At 36.4% G+C, this 12,483-nt stretch overlaps 2 protein-coding genes across 2 annotated transcripts; both read left to right on the top strand.

Moving 5' to 3' along the window:
• Positions 1-1,118: 1,118 nt before the first annotated feature.
• LOC118047020 (uncharacterized) lies at positions 1,119-4,293 on the top strand. The gene is made up of 7 exons (XM_035056161.2): positions 1,119-1,841; positions 1,943-1,979; positions 2,346-2,582; positions 2,670-2,717; positions 3,132-3,583; positions 3,686-3,768; positions 3,903-4,293. Exons 1-6 carry the CDS (start codon positions 1,534-1,536, stop codon positions 3,756-3,758), a joined length of 1,155 nt encoding a protein of 384 aa, XP_034912052.1. The 5' UTR covers positions 1,119-1,533; the 3' UTR covers positions 3,759-3,768; positions 3,903-4,293.
• Positions 4,294-5,009: 716 nt separating this feature from the next.
• Positions 5,010-11,254, top strand: LOC118047046 (heat shock protein 90-5, chloroplastic). The gene is made up of 18 exons (XM_035056201.2): positions 5,010-5,533; positions 5,795-5,868; positions 6,136-6,261; positions 6,347-6,440; positions 6,535-6,618; positions 6,722-6,865; positions 7,099-7,215; positions 7,541-7,583; positions 7,672-7,751; positions 7,847-7,951; positions 8,036-8,176; positions 8,449-8,619; positions 8,710-8,964; positions 9,544-9,646; positions 9,778-9,952; positions 10,062-10,167; positions 10,569-10,658; positions 10,764-11,254. Exons 1-18 carry the CDS (start codon positions 5,267-5,269, stop codon positions 10,968-10,970), a joined length of 2,382 nt encoding a protein of 793 aa, XP_034912092.1. The 5' UTR covers positions 5,010-5,266; the 3' UTR covers positions 10,971-11,254.
• Positions 11,255-12,483: the final 1,229 nt, after the last annotated feature.

Below are 12,483 nucleotides of genomic sequence, written 5' to 3'. Positions count from 1 at the left end.
ATATTTCATTATTACTTAGCAAGGAAACACGCATTTGTAAAATCCATGGTGGTAGACTAACGGTATACTTTCCCTGTACATCATTTCTTCTTTATTATTAATAATACAAATTAACTTTTGGTTCACCCTGCTCTACTTAATAAAATTAAAAAATAGTTCCTATTACTATATATGCATCCATTATCTTCACACCAGAACAACACTAATAAAAAAAATTATCTTTTATTTTTTAATTAATTATTTAGTAAGTAATTCAATAGTAAGAGCTTAAAATCAAGGAGTTTACTCCGTGGTTTTAAGTTTGAGTCATGTGATTGCTACTAGATGACCACTAGAAACTTATATGATTGTTAATTTTTGAGCTCGTAGGATTAGTTAAGATACGTGTAAGCTGACTTAGACACTCATATTAATAAAAAAAAATCTTTTATTTTCATGACTTTGCTTCTCTCTTTTTGTTTTTTTCTTCACCATCTCTACCATCACTTGGAGACAAACAGGAACACTTCACAAAACAATACATGACGAAGACAATTTTCTTGAACAAAAAAACCAAAGTTTTTGTTGAATAAAGAAAACAGATAGAAAAGAGAAGTTGTAGGGCTTTTGAGAAAAAAGAAAACGAAGTATTTTTTTATAAAGATTATTATTTTTATTTGGAATCATGTAACAAATTAGAAGATCCCTTCTTTAATTTTCTCTATTTATTTTAAAATTTAGAACTTCACTTGAAATTCAAATTAACACTCCCAATAGAATTCTAGACGCATAAGTTAATTTAATCATTCAATTCCAAGATTCTAAAGAACATGGTAGGGAATGAAAAGCAATAAGAAAAAGCCACAATCTCAAAGTGTGTGTGTGTGTCTCTCTATATACACACAACACACACACACACATGTATATACACGTATGTATGTAATCATGGAGTGTCCCTAATCCCATCTAAACTGGCCCCACCCATTCATTTACTTTGAATATTTTTCTGGGAGTCCTTAGTCCCACTTGTTCATCATTCATCCACTTTTTTCCCTACATAAATCCTTTTTTGTTTTCTCAAATGTTTTGTCCAGTCTACATTAAAGCAAGCATCATCAAGAAACCAACTTTGAACAAAGAAGTATAATTATTCAAATGGGTTTTAGAATTAGCAAAAATCATGCCAATGGAGAGGCACATTGGTCTTGGTATATCTGAAGAGAAAACAGGACCTTAAGCATTGCCCTTTTTGCCTCCTATGATTTAATATGTTTTTGGAGATGAATTCAAACAGCCTGAATTTAATCCTCTTAAATAACCTATAGAAATTCCTTCCTCTGATTTTGCTCTTTCCATGTTTTCTCTCACAAAGACCTTATTTCTCAACCATTTTTTTCAAGAACCAAACAGGAACTACTTTCTCTCAAAACACAAAACAAAACAAAAAGCTAAAGAAACACACACACTAAGATTTTACCATGCACTTCCCGTAGCCATTCACACCCCAAAAAGCTAATCACCTCCAAGCTCTCCATCAGTATTGCTTTTGATCAAATGGGTACAGCAACATCATCCATGGCAGCGAAATTTGCTTTCTTTCCACCAAATCCACCATCTTACACCATATTAGTGGATGAAGAAACTGGAAAGCTCAGGCTCTCGTCAGACGTAATCCACCAGAGGGACAACGTGGATATTCTGAAGTTATGTACCAAGAAAGGCAATGAAATTGTTGCTATGTATGTGAAAAATCCTTCAGCTTCATTGACAGTGTTGTATTCTCATGGCAATGCTGCTGATATTGGCCAGATGTATCATATTTTCACTGAGCTTAGCTCGCACCTTAATCTTAATCTTGTGGGGTATGATCATAAAAAATCTTGAATTTCTTGATAACAGTATTTATTTTCATATTTATGGATTTGATTCTATGATGATCTGTGGCATTTTTGGAGCTATGCAGGTATGATTATTCAGGCTATGGACAGTCTTCTGGAAAGGTATAACATCTTGTCTGTTTTTATCTGGCCTTATGAAGAACTTGATTATAGGGTAGTGATCAAACTAAAATCCCTATCAATCAAGCTTACCTAGGCTAGACATCAATCAATAGAAGGCTTCTTTCTTACTTATAGAAGGCTTTTTTTGTTATTTTATTTAAACTCAATGGTGTAACGATATCATATTCAAGCTATATGTTTCTAGCAACGAATTTAAAAGCTCGAGTAAAAAACATACTCTATTTATCCATGTCAGTAATCACAAAGTATTTTTGAAAACTTTGTTTCAGTATAACATGTCCGTTTCTTTCTTTGAATTATAATAAATGAAATGACTGCTCTATGCACTCCATTGGTGTCAATTAGCCAAGCGAGCATGAGACCTACTCTGACATAGAGGCTGCGTATAAATGCCTTGAAGAGACATATGGAGCGAAGGAGGAAGACATTATATTGTACGGCCAGTCAGTAGGGAGTGGACCTGCTCTTGAACTGGCTACTCATTTGCCTGGACTGAGGGCTCTAATTCTTCACAGCCCGATCCTGTCTGGCCTTCGAGTCATGTATCCTATCAAGAAAACTTTCTGGTTCGACATTTACAAGGTTCCTCTCCCACATTTTGCCTTGTAGTTTTGCTGTGTCAGGTTTGACACTTCATTTCGGGGTAACCCTTTATTTTTTCCTTTGCAGAATATTGATAAAATCCCGCTAGTTAATTGTCCAGTTCTTGTAATTCATGTAAGTATCGTTGCCATATTTCAAGCCTTATAGTTGACCTTTGCTTCCAAATTATATTATTCTAACACCGACACAGCATAATTTCTCCTTTTGCTTTATAAATAAGGGCTGAGATTTCTGGCACAGCATTGACAAATTGAATTTTATGATACGAGTTATGTTCTGGCAAAAATACGTTGGTGTTCTGTGATGTCATTGGGATGCAGTGGAGTCTTTTTATCCATATTTTCCTGTGATCAAACATTGTAGTAAATGATAAGATTTCAGCTGATCAGGCATGGGCTATGATTATGAATAACCATGATTCTTAAAGAATGGCTCAAAATGGAGCAGAACGGAACTGAACCACCGGTTCTGGAGAGCTCAAAATCCTATATTTTTCATTTTATCTTCTTACACTACCGGTGATTGCAGGGAACAGAAGATGAAGTTGTGAATTTCTCTCATGGGAAGCAGCTTTGGGAGCTTTGCAAAGAGAAGTATGAACCACTGTGGCTCAAAGGAGGAAACCACTGCAATCTGGAACTCTACCCAGAGTACTTGAAGCATCTCAAGAAGTTCATATCTGCCATCGAAAAACAGCCGCCGCATCTTCGAAACGTATCTGCACAAAGTACAGATCAACCTGAACACCCCTTGAATGCAGCAGAATCCAAAGCGGATAAGCCAAGGCCAAGCACAGATCACAAAGAGAAGGCTAGGCCTAGTTTTGGACAGAGAGAAAAATCCAGGCTAAGCACAGACAACAGAGAGAAAGCGAGAGCCAGCACTGACAGAAGAGAGAGGACGCGAAAGAGCATTGATCGCGTGGGGAAAGCAAGAAATAGCACAGATCAGCAAGAGAAAGCGAGGAACAGCTTCGACCGGTTCGTTCAACAAAGGCCTGATTTGCTGTGTTTTACGTCCTTTGCAAAGTATAAACTTGACGACTATATGATGATATTGATAATTGGATTTGGTTACGACAGGTTGGGAGACATGGTGAGGTCTGTTGGATTGTGCAACGTTGATTGTCTTAAGCAGACAGCTGCCGAGGCCTGATCAGGTCAAGGTCAGTAATTCTAATCGGATTCCACCATCCCTTTCCAGTTCCTTGTGTGGTTGATGGCTGGAGACTGTGTGATTACTGCGTTCAATACACATACATTCACTTATCACGATCTTCCATTTTTCTATCTATTTCAGGTACCTCGTGGATTCTCAAGTCTTTGTGAAGGCTCCGGCTTCGTACAGCAACAATGTTGAACCTAAATGGTCCTGGATCACTTGAGCAAAAATGGGAAATGCCTTCGCTGCAGCCATTGGAGCTTTCAACGTGGCATCTAGGCGAATGGAGTTTGGTCAGCCAGCAATCATCAACTATTCCCCACAACTTATTTGTTTATTTATTTCCCTGAATTTCATAACCTTCCTCCTCCGTTTTGCTGTTTGCTTTTGCTTGTTGATGTTCTTTGTGAATACTGGTAGCTGAAATGATCATACGTGCTTTGGCAATCCAGTGAAAAATCTTCATGAAGTCATGTGGGTCTTTAAAAAAGATTTAATAAAATCAATCTACATTTTTGTTCTCGCGAAATCACTCCTTTTATATCTACTACCAGTCGTCTCGTCACCAGCATTGCAACCACAACTATATTATAAGAGGATCAGGAGCAAGCATAGTGACTCAAAACTACCGTGTTGCCTGCCAAATTTATATTTGCTTTTAATTTCAACTGGCTACCTGTGTCGCACGTGATTCGCATAATTCTTGTTTTTTTATTTTTTTTTTCGGTTTATAGAAGTCATTTTTTATTATAAATAAAGCAGATCAATTGCAGATGATTTCTCAAATTGGTTCAGATTTGGTTTCTGTGTTTTTTTTTAATGTGTTATATTATTTTTTATAGTTTCATGTGTTAATATTAAAATAAAAAAAATATTTTAATATATATTTTTTAAAAAATATATGCATTACAATAGCATAAAACATACTGTTGGTTTTGAACTTAAATCAATGTACCAGGACTAAAAGATTGAGATTGTACACTTAGCTATTTAAAAAATATTATATTAATATTTTTTAAATGTTTTTTTAATAAATTTAATATATTAATATAAAAAATAAAAAAAATAATCTATTAATGCATGATGAAAATTACTTTTAAAAAACTCTTTCTATTATTAAAAAACAAATTGTACAATAAGACCAAACAAGCACCTATTTACACTGTGATTTTTATTTCGTTGAAGTTCAAATAATAAAAAAAAGAAAAGAAAATTAAGAGGATATTATGGATGCTGATGAGATGATAGCATCTAAGCCTTACAATTCCCACACACGCAACTCGAAGCACAAAACCCTGAAAGACTACTTTGGTTTTTGTTTCAAATTCGAGAACCCTCTCTTCTCCTTAAACCCCTCAAGGGTTTTCTTCCTTCTTTGCAACACTCGTGACTCTCCTACTTTCAAGTACAAAAATAGATAGATAAGAGGAAGCCCAAAAAAATCTTCTCTCTTTCTAAAACCTTCTGCTTCTACTCGCTCTAGCTCCAGCTCCACCTCTCTAATGGCTCCAGTTCTAAGCAGAAGCTTGGCTACTTCTGCCTCTTTAATCTCCCTTTCCTCTTCTATTAGACATCCAAATAATAAAGTCTTCAATCTCAGAAGTGTTTTCTTGCCACAAAATAATGGTCTCAGAAAGGGTTTTTCTTGTTCTGGCTTAAAATGGAAACCTGAGAAGAGAAGTGACCAGGTTTCGGTTAGGTGTAAGGCTGCTGTGGCTGAGAAGGAATCTACTGATACCTCAGGCGAGAAATTTGAGTACCAAGCTGAGGTGGGTTTCGTTTTGTTCTGTGAAACTCGGAATCTTTTTGAAGTTTTGCGAATTGGGTCGTGATTTTTCTAGTGTTTTAGTCTAATTTTGTTTTCGTCTCAATTTGACCTATTGGAGTATTTTTATTTATTTTTGTTGGTGAATGATTGATTTTTGTGGTTTTTTTTCGTTGATATGATTGATCTTTTTCATGTTATGTTTAGTTTGGAATTAAGTTTTTGTTTTGAAAGCCCTGAAAGTTGAGAAATTTAATCGTTTCAGGTTAGTCGACTGTTGGATTTGATAGTTCACAGTCTGTACAGCCACAAGGAAGTCTTCCTGAGAGAGCTTGTGAGGTGAGCATTTACTGTATTGATAGCTAGCAATTATATTAATCTTTCCTAATCTCTGGCTTTATGAGTTTGCTAATTTTCTATCTAGTTTGTTAATTTGAGCATTTGATTTTTGTGTGCGAGGCAACATGAGAAAACAGCTTTTTGGCCTTCGGTACCCATTTTACAGACGAAATGTTTTACTATTTATTTTCTACTGATGTCATATTGTTTTCATAGCACTTCCCATTGTAGTAGACGCATTGACTTGATTCTATTACTATGATGCAGCAATGCAAGTGATGCTTTAGATAAGTTGAGATTCTTAAGTGTGACTGAACCCTCTTTGCTTGGAGATGCTGGTGACCTTGAGATACGCATCAGATCTGATCCAGACAATGGCATCATTACCATAACGTATGCAATTTTTTTTGAATTTCACCTCCTCAGTGTGGATAAGTATGCTGGGAAGCAATTTAATCTGATTTTTCTGAATCTGCAGAGATACTGGCATTGGGATGACGAAAGAGGAGTTAGTTGACTGCCTTGGAACTATTGCTCAGAGTGGCACTTCAAAATTCCTCAAGGCTCTTAAGGTGTCTGTTTATCCTTAAGATAACATCGAATCACTGACCATTCTTAGATTCTGTTGGGCATATAATTAAGTTCTCTTGCCTGTTATCTTTACAGGAAAACAAAGATGTTGGGGCAGACAATGATTTGATTGGCCAATTTGGTGTTGGTTTCTATTCTGCTTTCCTTGTATCTGAGAAGGTGCAACGTGTTTCCTAATTTTTTTTTTTTTGTATATATATCTCTGCCTGCTGTTATTTGAAGTTGCTGATCAAACTTGATCATGTATATTATTTGCAATCAGGTTGTTGTGTCTACAAAGAGCCCAAAGTCAGATAAGCAATATGTTTGGGAATCAGAAGCCGACAGTAGCTCATATGTCATCAAGGAAGAAACTGACCCCGAAAAGATCCTGCGTCGTGGTACTGAAATCACACTTTATTTAAAGGTATACTTGCTTCTCGGATATTATTCACAAATTATATGCAAAACATGCATTCAACCTTATTTTGAAAGGCAGTATTGTTTGCTTATGGTTCCAAAAAAAAACTTAAAATTCTTTCTTTGCTGGCTTGTTTTGTGACTGGGGTTTGGGGGGACCTTGTAGGGTTCACCTGTTTTTGTTTCCAACTTTAGTAATTGTGATCACAATCAGGCTTATACATTATTGTTCTATTGCAGGAAGATGACAAGTATGAATTCTCAGACGCTGTCAGAATCCAGGGGTTGGTGAAGAATTACTCTCAGTTTGTTGCTTTCCCCATCTATACATGGGTTGAAAAATCAAGGACTGTTGAGGTCAGAATACTTCCCTCTCTACCATCCTGCTTATTGACAAAATTACGTAAAAGTTGGAAAACTTTGTGCGGATGGAACTTTGATTTGCATTTACATTTTTGTTTGGAATTCTTAGAGGAAGTACGTTACTCTTACCATTTAAAAACTGTATTGCTCTTCAACCTGGTTTCTTAGAACCTTTGTAAGAACTTATGTTTTCAGTATCTTACAATTCTGAACGTGAGTAGTAATTTGAGCTGAACATTGCTTCTGTCATTATTAGTGCTGTTTGTACATTGAAGCCAATACCAGCTAAAGTTTCTTTACTAAATTGAAAAATTGGCAGGTGGAAGAGGAGGAAGAACCCAAAGGAGAAGACGTGCCAGAGGTAAATGCCATCACAACCTTGATAAAGATTCTATGATTTTGGTCTAATTAACCAGTTCACTAACTGGGTTCTTGTTCCTATTGCAGGGTGAGAAGAAAAAAAAACAAAGAAAACTAAAACTGAGAAGTATTGGGATTGGGAATTAGCCAACGAAACAAAACCAATCTGGGTGAGTATATATGTATCAGTTGTATTGTCAATGTAGTTAACATGTGTATTACCTTTGTTTTTGCTATTTCTTATGTGATGTGTTTTGTGTTTTAGATGAGGAATCCAAAGGAAGTTGAAAAGGATGAATATCAGGAGTTCTACAAGAAGACATTTAATGAATTCTTGGATCCACTTGCATACACACACTTTACCACAGAGGTACCATAATACTCATACTTCTTACTTGACTACCAATTGTTCAGGGTCTGAAATTTACTTAGAAATGTTTTGCATTTTTTGCAGGGAGAAGTTGAGTTTAGGAGTGTTCTATACATTCCAGGAATGGGGCCTCTTAACAACGAGGATGTAATAAATCCAAAAACCAAGAACATTCGCTTACATGTGAAGCGGGTTTTTATCTCAGATGATTTTGATGGGGAGCTGGTGAGTGTTGTCATAAATTTTTGAAATCCAAATTTTGAATGTTTTCTGCATTTTCTTCATGCATATTTAATCATACTTGGTTATTGTATCTGAATTTTAATTAGGGAAGATCTTTATCCATATCCATTTAATCTGTACTCTATCCTTGGTGCAATTTTTTATAGTTTTCTCCAAGGATTCAGTACACTGTTTTGGGCAGCTAAGGTTGTCATAAAGTTGCAATTTTATACAAGGCCAAGCTAAGTTGGTTGTCTTTTCCTTTTTTTGGGCAGTTCCCACGATATTTAAGCTTTGTGAGGGGTGTGGTGGACTCTGATGATCTCCCTCTTAATGTTTCTCGAGAGATTCTCCAAGAGAGTCGGATTGTAAGGATTATGAGAAAACGACTTGTTAGGAAAGCATTTGACATGGTTCAAGATCTTTCTGAAAGTGAAAACAAAGAGGTTAGTAGCAAAGTTGTTTGTGTACATTTTTACTTTCTTCAACCTGTGCTGTACTAATGAATTGGGCCTATATACGTTTTTGATTTTCAGGATTACAAAAAATTCTGGGAGAACTTTGGCAAGTTTCTGAAATTAGGATGTGTTGAAGACTCTGGTAATCACAAGCGCATAACTCCGCTTTTGCGGTTCTACACTTCCAAAAGCGAGGAAGAACTCACAAGCCTAGATGAATATGTTGAAAATATGGGAGAAAACCAGAAGGCTATCTATTACTTGGCAACAGACAGCTTGAAAAGTGCCAAGAGTGCACCCTTCTTGGAGAAGTTAGTTCAAAAGGACATTGAGGTATGTGCAGGGTGCAGATTTGGTTTTATCATCTCTTGAATTCACATGGTAATGGCAAGTTTCTGTGATGCATTTTTTAGCTGATGAAGAATGAGTGATTCAAGTTCTCATCATCCATTTTTTAGCTGTCTGATACACAAAACTATTGATACCTCAATAAAACAATGTGTACACTTGGCAGAAACACACAACCTTGATGATGTGTTTTATAAGAATGTAGATCTATGATATACACTTTTGCTGAAGAAGAATGAAATAATTGAAACCTTAAATAAAAGGAGGGATTAAATTAAATTGGCTTAAGTAGGTTTAAATAATTTTATAGATTTGGCTAATGAAATTCACATTCATGAATTCTAGAAAAACTGACATGCACACTTATATAGTTTTTGTCTTCATTTCTTTTACCTGGCCATTCCTTATAGCTGCTGTTATGATGATCTTTATTGCTGTACTTTCTTTGTTTTTTTTTTTTTACTTCATAAGCTGTTTCAGGTTCTGTGTTGGCAGATGTTGGGTATTCCATTTCAAGTTCCTGGATGGTTGATGTGGTTTGTTTGTTTGTTTCGCTGTTTGCAGGTCCTTTATTTAATTGAGCCAATTGATGAAGTTGCCATCCAGAACCTGCAAACCTACAAAGAGAAGAAATTTGTTGATATCAGCAAGGAAGATCTAGAACTCGGTTAGGACTAGCAATTTCTCTGTCTATTGTGTTATTCATAGAAGCAATTCAAAAGCTTTTTCTTGGCGTAGCTCCTGTCTTCGTGGGGATCCAGTGTCCATCTCTCTAACAAGATAGGATTTTGATGTCAGGTGATGATGATGAGGTCAAAGATAGGGAAACTAAACAAGAATACAATCTCCTATGTGATTGGATTAAGCAGCAACTTGGTGAAAAGGTGGCCAAAGTCCAAGTTTCAAAGCGTCTGAGCTCTTCTCCCTGTGTGCTTGTCTCTGGCAAGTTTGGTTGGTCTGCGAACATGGAAAGGTTAGAAATGGACTTAAAGAACACCAATCTTACCCCCATTCCACCCAACCTAACCAAAGCTCAAAGCTTATTCAGTTGAACTTATTTCAAATCTTTCAAACTTTTGAAGGTTGATGAAAGCACAAACCCTTGGGGATCAATCTAGCTTGGAGTTCATGAGGGGAAGGAGAATACTGGAGATTAACCCAGATCACCCAATCATTAAAGACATGAATGTAAGACAGTTCTCAACATTGATTAATTTGGTGAAGCTATGCTTTTGTTGTTGTTGTTGTTCGTCTTCTTCTTCTTCTTTAATCACTGAGGAAGTAATGGAGAACCTGATAGAAACAGCTTGAAGAACTGTTGGGCATTATAATAGAGAACTTGATAGAAACAGTTTGAAGAACTGTTGGGCATTATGTGACAAACCAAATCAAATGGGAAATGGAAGGTTATATAATTGTTTTATCATGAGAATATAATCATGCTGTCTAATTTACTCAAGCAAGTTATGCTGTTTAAACTCACTGCTTATCTGTGAAACCCACCAAAAATGGACCAAATAAATTAGAAGATACTTAGGTTTTTAATGCAAAGGGGGAGTGGTTTAAACTCAGCTTGTTTGTATATGCAGGCTGCTTGCAAGAATGCACCTGACAGCGATGATGCCAAGAGAGCTATTGACCTCCTATATGACACAGCGTTGATCTCCAGCGGATTCACTGTAAGAATTAACAATATATATTTTTTTAAAATTCTTTTAATTGCTTAACATACGCTTGAATATGAGTGAGTTCTTGTCATTCACAATTTTCCCTTGATGCTGCAGCCCGACAGCCCAGCTGAGCTGGGTGGTAAAATATATGAGATGATGGCCATGGCACTTGGAGGGAGATGGGGTAGATCAGATGGAGATAAGGAAGAGGCAGCAGAGGGCAATGCTGCAGAATCTGATGCGAATGCTAGTGAGGTCTCAGAGCCACAAGTAATTGAACCATCAGAAGTGAGGACGGAGAGTGATCCATGGCAAGATTGATACTTATCTTGACACAGAAAATTAGGCATTATTTATTTTACCCTCAAGGGGAATAATGCATACAAAAGAGAGAAGTGGGGTGAACTGGAGAGAGGCAGGTGCTGATAAACTCATGACAGGAAAATACTCGTTGGAGTTGGATTGTAGGGTTTGGATCTTTATAGGATTGTATCATTTCATGGTTCAAAATAACTTTTGTAATTGCTTTTTTACCCTGCTCGGTTTGATAAGCAATAGCAGGAAGAGTCGTTGGATGGGTGATGATGGCGTATTTTTTTATCTCCCATATTTGTTAAGCTTAATTACTGTATCATGTCTGCTTGTTTTCTTTGACAGAGAAACCCCAACCTGCCTCTTTCTGTTTTCTTAAGAGGATAAGCGGAACCCTAAAGCACGACTCCATTACACAACTGTCCTTTCACAGGACTCGTTGAGCTAGTCGTCTTCCGTCGAGTCTCTCTTTCCTCTTGTATTATCAGGTTACTCTTCAAGAATTCTCAACTTGTTTAGCCACAAACGCCAATCCTTTCCTTCTTTTTGCAAAATTCTCTCGGACACATGATTCGGAACCGAGATTCATTATTTAATCCAAAGAAACCGACAAATATCCTTTTCAGTTGCGTGTGGCAAGCTTAACAAGGTGATTTGGTTCAACGCAAGAGAGCAGATTCATGTTATACCTTGCCATCGTTTCAAGGTGCTCCGAAGCTTACTGAGGTTTTCTAGTGTCCGATTTAAAATGCCAAAACAATGGCAGAGTAGTGCTAGTATCTCCCAAGAAAATGAAAAATAAAGGGAAAAACATTCGAGGAGATGAGAATGGGTGATTTCTTTCGATGCTGAAAATTCTTGTACTGAATACTTAAATTGAAAATAACCAGGGCAGCATGACTCGTTTTAAAGAGTGCACCGAATAGAATAGGGTATGATCCTAACCTCTCTAGCAGATGGACTTCAAGCTAGAGCAGTTTATTAGCAGTTAAATCAGTTAGCTCGACAGACGTATAAGAGAGATCTACTTATGACCCCCAACAACAGGAAAGAAAAGCTTCAGAATCTCAAGTAACTTCTGTTCTGTGACATGTTCAGAATAAGTTCTTAAGAAACAATGAAATTCTATCCCACCAATCAAGCTTTTCATTTTCAATTTGTGCCAGTCTCACAATTTCTTTTCGAAACAAATAACTTCTTCTTTGTTGTATCTATGAAGATCCAAATTATATTCCGGTGATAAGGAGTAAGGACTCTATTTCTTTTTTGTAAAAACCAATTTTTTTTCCCATATCAATCATATTGTAATCAAATACCACATTCTTCTATATATTTTTATACTCGAAACTCCAAGTTCCATAATCACCAAATTTAATTTTTTAAATTTCTTTTCCATCCTTGATGTTTAAAAACAATCAAATAAAATTTCTTCTTCTCTCATTGATAAAATTTCACCAACCATTCACTCCTCCTAACTTTGAGGGTCCATGTCTCCATAAGTCACTCCAAAACCCATGGATCC

Source organism: Populus alba, chromosome 10, assembly GCF_005239225.2.
Source record: "Populus alba chromosome 10, ASM523922v2, whole genome shotgun sequence".
In the NCBI taxonomy this organism is placed as follows: Eukaryota; Viridiplantae; Streptophyta; class Magnoliopsida; order Malpighiales; family Salicaceae; genus Populus; species Populus alba.
This window is presented reverse-complemented; position numbering and strand designations above follow the sequence as displayed.